This window comes from Dermacentor variabilis, unplaced genomic scaffold, assembly GCF_050947875.1.
Source record: "Dermacentor variabilis isolate Ectoservices unplaced genomic scaffold, ASM5094787v1 scaffold_20, whole genome shotgun sequence".
Classification (NCBI taxonomy): Eukaryota; Metazoa; Arthropoda; class Arachnida; order Ixodida; family Ixodidae; genus Dermacentor; species Dermacentor variabilis.
The window spans coordinates 2,768,584-2,780,650 of NW_027460368.1; the positions used below are offsets into that span (position 1 = coordinate 2,768,584).

The window sequence follows — 12,067 nt, forward strand, 5'->3', positions numbered from 1 at the left end:
CGATGGAGATCGCTGTCGCGTTCGCTCGTGACCTACAAGTACCCCATACGAGCGACAATTTCGAGCAACGTCTCCTCGTTGTTGCCGGCATGAGGGCAGCAACTACGCGTTGAATCTAGCGTGACTTGTGCTTTATTAAGCTGATGTATTTTACTGTAAAGAGCAGCATAAAATATTTCTAAAGGTCTTGCAGTAGGTTGTTATCCTTGCACATATAAAAATTCAATCGTTTGCTCATTCCGTGTGTCAATCAGTACTATTTGAGTAACGCACCTTCACTTCCGGCTTCGCGCTATTGGCTAGTCGCTCATAGCACTTCCGGGTGACGAACAATGAATTATAGATTTGCAGAACCGAGTGATTGAGCGACAAGACCGAGCGATCTGTTCAAGCGACGGCCCGATCCATCGCTCGAAGCCATCGCTTGTCGCTGTAGCGCATAAAATCACTCTCATGGGGTTTAGCCTTTATGCTCCAATTAAAATTTGACCACTAGTGCCAGGAATTGAACTTGTGGCATCATGTCTACCAACAGGATGCCATAACAACTCAGCCGCGGTGGCAGGTGTTGTTGGTTTAAAGAAACACTTGTCATTCTAGTTTTGCAATGACAGTTGCTCGACTGAGCTTGTCATGTCACACACACACAATAAATCTGAAACCTCAAAATGAAACTTCATTTTTTGCGTGCCTTTCCTTGCTTTTCTTTTCGCTTCTTGACGTGCTTAGGCAACTTCAGTTTGCGCTTCTCCTTCTTGGCATCCTTGACTGCCTTTTTCCTTTCCCTCTTTTCTTCCAATGACTCCCCTTTAGGCCTGGCTGTGCGCACAAATTTTGACTCCTTGTCATCGCCATCCTCACTTTCCTCATCTTCACATTCACTGTCACTTTCACTGACCTCCGAGGACGAGTCATCTGAGCCATTCTCGAGTAGTGCAGGCTTCTCAGCTGGGCCTGACAGGTCAGGCTTCATGCCTGTAATGGTATGATAGAGAATTTCTTTGTTTTCCTCCTGCACACCAACAATGTCCTTCTCAAAGTCAAGCACATCGTCCAGTCTGTGGGGTATGTATGTCTTCTTGAAAACTTCCTCATCTACTTGGTTTGTGGCTTCTGAACCACTTTCTTCAACAAGTGACTGTGCTTTCTCAAGGTAAGCATCCATGTTGTCTTCGTTAATGGTTGGGTCTGTGACAAAGTCAAACAGCTGCCGAACACTCATTGTCTTCACATCTCGCTTGCTGAAAAAGTCTGTGATGTTGGTGCAGTCCTTGCGCAAAAACTCGAGCGCATTCGGATGGTCGTGCTCAACTGATTGTGACACGTCAATTATCACAATCTTACCTTCGTGGTATAGCAAGTTGTACTCGCTTAGATCGGCGTGCACAAGGCGACATTCGTGGTAGAGCCGTCGCATCAAGATAATGCAGTCTCTGTAAAGCTCACGCGCTTTGGATTCGCTCAGAGAGACATCCTTGAGCTTGGGTGCCGGCCAGCCATCCTTTCCGACGAAGTTCATGACAAGCACGTGGCTTCGGAGAACGATGGGTTTTGGACAAGGCAAGCCTGCGGCGTATATTCGCGAGAGGTTTCGCATCTCCTTTTCTGCCCAGGTACGGACCATTTTGCGCGGGTTGCTACTGCAGTAGCCGCTCCTGAAGCGGAACTCGCCAGTGACATAGCGGTCACGGTCTTTGAAAACCAAGATGGACGTCTTGTAGATCTTGATGGCACGATCTGGAGCGCCGTCACCGCCCGCCGTGGCATGATATACATTGGCCTCTTTGCCCGTGCTCACGCAGCCATTTATCTGCTCCACTAGGCCACGGTTCAGGAGCTTAAACAGGATGATTCGTGTCCTGCGATCAAGGACCTGCTCCGCTGTCGCCCTTTCCACCTTGTCACGGACGCGGACGCGCTCAGCGTCTTGCCTGCGGCTCGCCTCGTTCAACACACTTAACGCGCCAGCAGCCACAGCTGGACCAGAGTACGCTTGTAGGTTGATCTTCCCGCTGTACTTGCCAGAGAGAACCTTACACTGGGACTGGAATGAATTCGGGTTGGCACTACGTTGCGCATTCGGGCGACTGCCGGCGCTGGCCGAGTTGTGGTACACACTCCCTCGGGAAAGGTCGTCCCAGTCGTAGCCGTCGTCGCCACTGAGGTCGTCTTCGCCGAATGAGTCGTCGTCGTCGCTTGGCAGATGCTCTGGGCTGTGGCGTTCACTCGATGACACGGCCAGGCTCGGCGTCGCTTCGGCGCTATGCAAGACGTCAACGTCGCTTTCAGCGTCGTCGAATTGCCCCTCGACGACGTGGTAGTTCATTTCTTCGCAAATATTTGTTGACCAGTCTCTCCGTGATGACTGATCTATTAAAGCATATGACTTGACGACAAGGCAAAATTAACCGCGTGGACAGCGTGATATACATGCGTACTAATGCTTTGGATTGGATCGGTTTTGTTTGAGCTTGTCTTGCTAGCGGAACACGTGCGTAACACTGTGCGATTACTATGTGGCGCTAAAATATTTTCACTATATTTGTTATAATTTCTAGCAATCTAATTAAGGTTTAGTTTATGTTCAGAACAAGAGGGCTATGGCGCATTTCTGTCTTTACAGTTGCCCTGGCGCGTGCTTGGCCCAAATTCAAGTACGGCCTTTGAGATTATGGTGCATCAGATGGTTGCGAACATAGAGTTTCTCACTATTACCTAGAGGGAAATCTGGCGCTGCTGCGCTGTGGTATGCATGGGAATGCCGGTATATTGTGACTTCGGATTGACATCGTTCTCGGAGAGACAGGACACCTTGAAGACGCGCCTGGCAAGTACCGTTCCGTCTGTCACAATGATTCATTTTCTACTAAAACAGCGCGTAAAAAGCTATTTTAGCTTTATTATTACGCGAAAACATGTTTTGTTTAACTATGAAAACTTGCTATTGCGTGTACGACTATATGTTACGTAAAAAATATCAGCGGGCCGCTAAAGTTGGAGGACAGACGACAAGGTTCGCGCTCGCTTTGAAACAGTTAGTCGTCTGTTCTTGCTTTTCTTCGCTTGATCATGCATTGTGGGTGAGTAAAGATGTAATATGCGTGAATGGAAACATTTAATTAGGATTTTACTTTGAGAGCGCGTTATTTATGTAGCCAAAGCCACGTTTTAGACGAAGCCTCTTACAACACCAGCCAACACGAGCCTCGCAGACACATATACCGTCCTCTATGATACCGTCATTCCCATGACGGCACGGTGCCCCCTTAAGAAACTCCCATAGACGGTGGCGCCAGATTTCCCTCTAGGTATTATAGTGAGAAACTCTATGGTTGCGAACAGCCGATCGCCTCCACCTCGGAGGCAATGCCTAGTTGGTTCTTTATTCTATGGCAATGCAAAATAGCCAGTATCCTAACCCAATGCCTGTGACATGTTTCTAGCTCTTGCAATTGCTTTCACCGCTTGGAAACAGCAAAAGCATAGTCTATAAGATATACATTTGTTTATCTAGAGGACGCCACCGTTGGGGCATGGATTTGTACACCATCTATTGTTTGTGGCATTAATCTGAGGCTCGAAAGTACTGAATAAAATATAGTGTTTGCAGTCACTTACCGAACATTTTTACCGCAGTTAGTTAGCTATTGACAGCGTGGAGATTTTTACATTCATTTTTTGTTAAGAAACGTGTCGTGCTGCAGCGTACTTTGGGCTTCTGCAATCGTTTCCAACGCATGTAACCCGCAAAGCGTGGCCTTTGAAATTACTTTTTTTTTTTTATTCAGCGTTACTGTGAGTCAGTGAGCCAGTCATAGGTGGTGTCCGAATCCCGACGTTTATCAATTATGGTGGTGCTATTCATAGAGTTTCCTGTAGGAAACTCTATGGTGCTATTGACATTCTTAGAATACAGTGTATTTAGACATGAACGTTGACGTTTATGACGTGTTTACAACTTACAAATTTCCTTCAGTCGCATTCAAAATGAAAAAACACAGCCTTCAAGATTCGCGCTTAAAATCTAGAGGACGCTATCTTTTGAGGTTTGGATTTGGACAGCACCTATTAAATGCATTGGTGGCGAAAAGTGATGTGGAGATTAGATATGCAGCCAATTTTAAAAGGTAGGTAACGTTTATAGGAAGCAAATTCAAAGTGAACGAGTTGCAAAAACTTCAATAACATGCGTTTTTGTGCGCTGCAAGGCATGCTATTTCTAAGCATTGTGGTGACGACATATATCCACGACTTCATAGTTTCATTCAGAGCTAGAGATGCTAGAGATTGTTGACCTTTCGTTAATCGGAAGCGCAAGCTATCGGAGATCCGTTGTGCGGAGCAGGTCCATTCAGCGCTGCGCCAAAACCAGCGGCCCGGCCCGTCTCGTTCGAAGCAGACGGCTTTTCTCATTGGGCGCTTGTCGCTAAACCGCAGGCGATTTCGTGTCCTCAAGTGCGTCGTGTGTGAGTGCGGCGGCAGCAGCTCTCCGAACTTTGAACGCGCCGTCCCTTTACTGCCGGAATGGAGTGTCTGTATGTGGTAAGTGTATGCAAATGTTCTCGTCGCCAGCTTCATTCGGAAGACAGAGCTTTTTGCACAACATCGTGCAATAGCTTGGTCAAATGCGGCGAGTGATTTCTGGGTTTGCCTTTTGAGCTAACAAGCCAAGCCCGGAAAAAGAAAGAAAACTTTGCTCTTGGAAGAGCTAGATATAACATGCTAGAGTATTTTTTACTCTTGATTTGGTTGCCAGTATGCACTCATTTTGTTACTACACGTGTATGTATTCTGAATGAAATATTTCTTTTATCGTCGCCGAAAACGACGCGTGGCTATTTTCTATTTTTGTTTTCCCGCCCACTGTGTTCTGACCAACTTTTGACGTATGCTTACATCAGGGCGGGAAATGATGTGACAGCTCATCCGTGTGAGCTAGACCATTTGGTTGCCAATTTGCTTAACTATGGCTCTCTTAGGTTTTCAAATCTCGGAAGGCGGTGCTAAAACACTAACGGTACTTTTAGAAACCGCGGACGCGTGGTTTCCAAGCCATAAAAAAACGCATCAGATTATTTGCGCTGCGTGACGGCTTTGCCAAATCGTTGGGAAAAGTTGCTGCAGACACAATAAACATACTATAACGGGAGGGAGCGCAAACGCCGCCCTTATTTTCGATATTTTTTCTTTGTTCTTTTTTTTTTCAGTGGACAATCTAGCATGTACGCGGGTGATATCAACATCTGGGTTAACAGTGGGAGTGACGCAGCCATCGAACTTAAACTACAGATAGCGGCGAATATGAGTATGCGGCCAGCAGAGGCTTGGCATGCTCGCCACAGAAATCGGCGCTATTAATCATTGAGCCAAAACATCAAAGGGGACACACTGGGAGCAGTAGACCCATCAGTGTTTTCGTAAGCGGAACTGAGATTCCCAAGGTGGAGGAAATCAGAATTGTGGGCATGTATATCCAGAGAAATGAATACGACCTCACGACAATCAAGAAGCTAGAAGTATACGCGGCGCAGGTCACGGGGATCTTTCGGAGAGTTGCACTCAAAGGCAGGGGCCTCAAAGAGAACAGCCTCCTCAGACTCATGCAAGCCTTTATTACCAGCCAAAGAGCGTATGCCACAGTGTATCTTGTGTTTAAACAAGAAGAAAAAGAGAAAATAGATGCGATTATTAGGAAGAGCGTTACGAGAGCCTTAGGGCTCCCAAACTCGGCCTCAACAGACCTCCTTCTCAAAATGGAGGTTCACAACACGCTAGTTGAGCTCACTGAGGCAGCATGAGTGTCTTTTGGAAAGATTAGGCCAGTCCAAAACAGGGAGAAAAGTCATGAAATGGGTAGGAATACAATGCGACAGGCATACCCCGACTGGCAAGAAAACATTCTGTTGGACATGCGTAAACGCTTCCAAATTGCCCCCCTACCTAAAAATATGCATCCTATCTACAGCAAAGAGACGAGAGCTCGCAGGGCTAAGGCTCTAGTAAATAAACCTAAAAAGACACTGGCGCATAAAGTAGACGCCGCTTGCGTCAGAGACAGGGCTGCGGTATCGACGGTGGTTGATGGCGACATGCGCGTTAAGATAGCGTGTTCCACGTGCACGAGGGACATCTGTACAACCGAGGAGGTTGCAGTAGCGCTCACTTGTGTGGGTACAAAAGCGGGAGTCATAATATACGATGGCAAATTAGCTGTCCGAAATTTTAGCAAAGGGAGAATCTCGGAAGAGGCCCTCCCAATTCTACTCAAGAACCCTCCTAGGAGGGACATAACTTTTATTTGGGTTCCAGCCCATGAAGAAGTCCCAGGTAACGAAGTTGCTCATGAGCTCGCGTGAGCACTCTACCACCGGACAACTCTAGAGCAGCCAGTTCCAGGGATAAAAGATAGCACCATCACGTACAGGGACATCGTAAATCATTACAAACCCAAAAGAATCTTTGCACCTCCGCATTGGTCTCTCTCCCTGGTGGACGCTCGCATTTGGTGGCGCCTCCAGGGAAACAATTATACACCACCATATTGGATCTACTTAACTCAGGTGAGGGACTATAACGACGCCCTCTGCAAAATTTGTAAAGAGAAAGGTACTATAGACCATGTAATATGGGAGTGTGGTGGCTCCCCAGGGGCCAAGGAAAAGATTGACAGTAGAGAAGCCTGGGAGGCCTTGTTCCAGAGCGAGGCTGAAGACTGCCAGCATCGAGCAATCCTCCTGGCCATTAATACCGTGAAGATTCGCTGTCCTCAACTTGCGGGAACTGCTTCGTCCTCCGGCCCTACCTGCGTGTAGGGTAAGAGGCGGGGATCCCGGTGCGGTGGAATAACAAAGTTTTCAATAAATCAATGTCACTGACATACGAAATTGCCAGCACGCGAACATGTCAATTGCATTTGTACAAGCATGCATGAAAACACAGACAGCTACAAAAATTTTCGGCGTGCAGGTTTTGCAAAAAAGCTGTATTCCCGCGAAGTCTCGGCAAATAGCCTCGAAATCAAAGTTGGAGTCTGTTGTAGTTTTCGATAACTTATACTTTGATTCTATAGATTAGAAGCCCCCATACAACAGAGCAAGAGCTTACATTTGTCGTGGAGCCCATGTCCCATGTACTTTCGTGGCCAACCGGATGTACAATTTGATTGCTTTATAACACTACATTAGCATCCCCTTGAGCTATAGGAGCCCTGCTTGCATGCAAGCATGTACCTGCACAAAAACAAATTCTGACCTACATGGCAGTTTAATCTACCATCGCACTCTTCTGTGGGTGGCTTAATTGTATCAGTGGATTTGTTGTTCAATGCAACAATAGCATATTTCTGGCGTGACACGCCAAGCTGAAATAATATTGCAATCATGCCACAAGAACATCTTTGTCGCACACCTGTATGCATTGATTGTAGTATCATAATTTTGAACATGGGAGCAAGCTAATTATCATGTCATCTACATGTGTTTGATTATAGTGTTCTCACCATATTCTTACGAAAGGCACTAATGAACACAAAACTTATGGATGGCCCTTTCTCCAAAATTTTACTCCAGGTAAATGTAATTGGAATGCTGTTTCTTGCCGAATCGAATGTGCATCTGAATCTGCTCATGATGTGCAACGTAAATGAGCGTTCATAATGCTTTGAGCCTTGCCCGTTATATTGGACACAAAATCCGGTGCAGTGTCTTGTCGCAGTAGTGGTGGGAATGCTGTGTCAATCCGTGCCGATTGAAATTTATTGCTCGATATTGCTCCAAAAGGTATTTTCTACCTCAATTGCATCATTGGGATGGCATGGCGTGCTTTCCACAGTGTGAAACTCGGGAAGCTAACAAGCATTATGATACAAAGAGTGATGCTCTTACATTAATTGGCCACATTTGTTCATTGTGTTACAGCCGTGAACAACATTCACTCAAACGAATCATGAATGTGAAGGCCAAGATTGGTAGATACGCCCTAGCTATTAAATATTGTCAAGCAGGAATCTGATTTTTGTGCACCTCAATTTCAACACTATATAAAAGCTTTTCTGCTTAACGATCACATTTCCTATAAGTAAATAAGTGCTATGAGCTGTAATCCTGGTAGAAAAAAATAACTGTTGTATGATTTAAGTGTATACGTTGTTTTGTGTTGCATTTCAAGTTTGTCAGCTCTATAAGTTCATGTGTACTGTCTGTGTGTACTACGTGCTTGAAAACATTGTCACCAAATGTGTGCACAATGCAGGGTGTTTCAGCGATCACTTTCAGATGTCTTTAAATGTTGCCTGTGGCAGGTATCACAATTCTAGTTGATGAGCTGGTTTACTCGAAGTGGTGGACAATACTTACACAAAAAATTGAGATGCAGAATCAACTAATTAATATAAATTTGCTAATTTGGTTAACTAGTTACATTGTGGCCCATATTGCAATTTACAAATTATAGCCGTGGAGTTTGCAGGGCGGATCCACTTGGAACGAATATTCAAGATGACACCAGTTTCAAGATATAAATTCCCGAACTTTGCAGAAAAATGCATTGGCGTTCCAATTAATTTGTTAACAAAACGTTGTTTCATGCACTGAAACAGACAAGTAACTGGAACGCCAATGCATTTCTCCGCAAAGTTCGGGAATTTATATCTCGAAACTGGTGTCATCTTGAAAATTCGTTCCAAGTGGATCCGCCTTGCAAACTCCACGGCTATAATTCGTAAATTGCAATATGGGCCATAATGTAATTGGTTAACCAAATGAGTGAATTTTTATTAATTAGTCAATTTTGCATCTCAATTTTTTGTGCAAGTAGTGTCCGTTGCTTTGAGTAGACCGGCTCATAAACTAGAATTGAGCTATCTGCCACAGGCAACCTTTAAAAATTTTTGAAAGTGTTCGCTGAAACACCCTGTATATGTAAACGTCCTTCGGAAAGCCCCTTGCATTCATCAGTCTCTTCTGTTATCATTGCTTGATGTCTTCATTTTCGTATTGTTGCTACAACAGTGAGCTTACTTTGCCTTCATCTCTGCGCCATCCTGCACAAATGTGCTACTAACTTATTCGCATACTTTGTGTGGGAAATAAACCCGCCGTGGTTGCTCAGTGGCTGTGGTGTTGGGCTGTTGAGCACGATGTCACAGGATCGAATCCCGGCCACGGGGGCCGCCTTTTGATGGGGGTGAAATGCGAAAACCCCCACATACTTAGATTTAGGTTCACGTTAAAGAACCCAAGGTGGTCCAAATTTTTGGAGGTTTCCACTACGGCGTGCCTCATGATCAAATCATGGTTTTGGCATGTAAAACCCCATAATTTTTTTTTGTCTTAGCAGCAGACCAAGAAGAAAGAAAATCTACTTGGAGAATCATCCTAATCTCCTGCTGAAGAAATGGGAGCACAATAGTATTGCCCACTGCCTTTGCTGCAAATCCTAGGCTGGCTCCTCTTTTGACATGAAAAGAAGTGATACTAGAAGGCAGCAGCAGAAGTATTGCACTCCTACATCTTGCATTCGTCAGAACACTGTGCATGTCACATTTGACACACAGCTTTGCACATTTGCATTTAGCTTTCTGCATTTGAATAAGCTGTGTTTGACAGGGCAGTAGCGTCACACATGTTCTGTGCAAGCCCATAAGCCACCGAAGCTGCTTTGGGGCCCTTCAGTCAATGTAGCAGCAAGTGAGGACTCGATAGGTGGTGAGTTGAGCACCACCAGTGACATGGCTTGACCTGCCTTGATAAGGCATAAGAATCGGGACATGAAATTCTTCACTAAGTGTTTGTGATGTTGATAAGTGACCTGCATCTGGTTCTGAATATGTTTGTGCATCTGTCTGGAAATACGCTGTTGAAGCGTAGCTTTGCAGTAGGCACAGTGCTGTTATGCCTTTGTTTAGAATTGATTGGTGTGGTTTAGCATTCCAGAGAGAGAGGCAGCTCTTTAATGAAATGCAGACCGTTCTGCTGGTATGTATATGCAGCCACCTAGATGCAACACAACATAGTGAAAGGGATTGGGGACAGAAAACACATAGGAGGAGGGCAGGAAAAGGAACAGGAAGGCAAGAAAATATATGATCATGGTATGTACAGGTAAGACAAAGGTGACGGTGTTGATGTAAATGGGCTAGAGCTTAACAGCCCAAATTGTCCCACGGTTTACACGGCACATTGTAATGGTGGGCTCCGGGTTAAATTTAGAACTCTTGGGTTCCTTTATTGGGCATCCGATGTGCCGTCCACTGGTGCTTTTGCATTCCATCTCTATTTGAGTGTGGCTGGTATAGTGGGAGATCGAATCTGTAGCGTCAAGCTGCATTTCGCTAAGGAGAACGCTTTCGTGAAGCATGCTTTCGTAGCTTGTTTGTGACATTAAACTCAAAAAGAACACTTTCCTCAAACATGCTTTTCTAACTTGTTTGTGACAGTAAAGACAAGAGGTGTTTACTGTTAATTCCATTGTTAAAATAACCCCCCTTCCCCCCGAGAGAAAAATATGAAAAAAATCCGTTATATTAAATAATGCTGAGAACCCCTCAATTTTTCCCTAGTTATCAGCTCTGTATATAATCATTAATTTTTTACCTACTAGCATTTGCATATTATAAATATGAACATGTAGTGTACTACTTATCTCACTGAACAACATAAATAGTACTTTTAAAACTGAGTAGTGCAATCTGCACTTAAACACCATTGAGATAAATTCAGGAACCATTTATTTTGCTTGCAGTACCACTAATCAGAGGCACAAAGAGGTGTGTAGTACTCATTGTTTTGTGAGGGAGCATGGTCATTTGAAAGATCAGTTTTGGATAAGAGTTGAACGGTATTGGCCGATTTGAGAGCACAACAAAAAACTCATCCCGCCGACTTTAGCTAGTCCATTTCTGAAAGGAAGAACATTGTGGCTTACAGCACTGTGTCAGTAGAAAAAAACTGCTTTTCTTTGTTAGCTGTTGGACTTAGTTCATTACGAAGATTAGACCCACAGTTTTGGCCACCTCGTCTTTGTCTTGCCAGAACTTAACATCCATGTCTCGGTTGACACTTTACACTGAGGCAGTTATGTCGATTGGATAGCAGAGAGTGCAGGTGCATGTTACTGGATAAAAATGTTGTGGACCATTAGGAGCCACTCAAACGCCAGATTTTCTTGCAGGTTGGGCATGCAGCTTGAGAAACGCCTGTGCTTGCGTCTGATTTATGCATTGCAATTTTCTATTACAGTCTTCAGATAGGCCGCGAGGAAATTGACCATATCTCTAGCAGGGTGGGATAACATAACAGTTATTGTTTGACTTCCATTTCATCCATTCCATTTCTTTTACCATTTTATTGTTAGCTTGAAAGCCAGTAGGGCCATTGTTACTAGGATCAGTCAATTGTCATGGCATTGAAAGGAATCTTACAAGAATGTTTCACCATGCCATTGCCACTTGACTCTTACTTGTTGCTACCTCTGCCATCTGATACCTAAGCATGCACATTGCAGATTAGCTAGTGCCCACACAGCTGACATCTGGCATCTAAGGGTGGTAACAGTAGAGTGTCAATGTTTTAGGCATACTGACACCGTGTTTACCTTTGCCACATTAGCTACCTGCAAGCTTTGTGCGCTAATCCATACCCCTCCTGCCATGCGTATGTCTTTGGCACTTAGCACATGACAAACTGGCACTTGGTGGGGACCGTAATGGCGTACAGTTCAGTTATGATGAAACACCATAGTTGTGTTTTGTTTTATGTAGTCTTATCCTGCAGTTCACATAGATGTTTCTATTTGCACCACTTTTTGGGGATAGATACCTGAAAGTGCTGCTAGTCTCCTGATTCCTACTAAACGGACGCACTTTCAGCACTCACCAGTTATAACACCACATTACAGAATGTGTTAGCATAATTAATTAGTGATTCTTTGCTAAAATGATTTAAATGGTGGTTGTTGGAGTGGGCTTCCGATGCCCACTGCAATGGATAATGTTCCTCCAAAAATGAAAAAAAAATCCTTTTGCCTCTGTTGTGCTGTTTTTGAGCATTACTTACCTTTGCCGCTGTGC

The 12,067-nt window shown here is 44.6% G+C and overlaps 2 protein-coding genes across 3 annotated transcripts in view; one reads left to right on the plus strand and one right to left on the minus strand.

Annotated features, from left to right (window-relative positions):
- Nucleotides 1-656: 656 nt before the first annotated feature.
- RIOK1 (RIO kinase 1) lies at nucleotides 657-2,450 on the minus strand. Its single transcript, XM_075678428.1, has one exon. The coding sequence runs from the start codon at nucleotides 2,324-2,326 to the stop codon at nucleotides 677-679; it is 1,650 nt and encodes a 549-aa protein (XP_075534543.1). The 5' UTR covers nucleotides 2,327-2,450; the 3' UTR covers nucleotides 657-676.
- A 1,830-nt stretch (nucleotides 2,451-4,280) lies between these two features.
- The window catches only part of LOC142568505 (glycerophosphocholine phosphodiesterase GPCPD1-like), a 193,105-nt gene continuing 185,318 nt past the window's right edge, over nucleotides 4,281-12,067 (plus strand). For both annotated transcript variants that reach the window (XM_075678417.1, XM_075678423.1), the window contains exon 1: nucleotides 4,281-4,542. In XM_075678417.1, coding sequence (XP_075534532.1) covers nucleotides 4,525-4,542 — 18 coding nt within the window. In that variant the 5' untranslated portion in view covers nucleotides 4,281-4,524. The remainder of the gene's footprint in view (nucleotides 4,543-12,067) is intronic.

Bases quoted from the DNA above. Each gene is read 5' to 3' on its own strand.
- RIOK1 (XM_075678428.1), bottom strand. From the start codon at position 2,326: ATGAACTACCACGTCGTCGAGGGGCAATTCGACGACGCTGAAAGCGAC.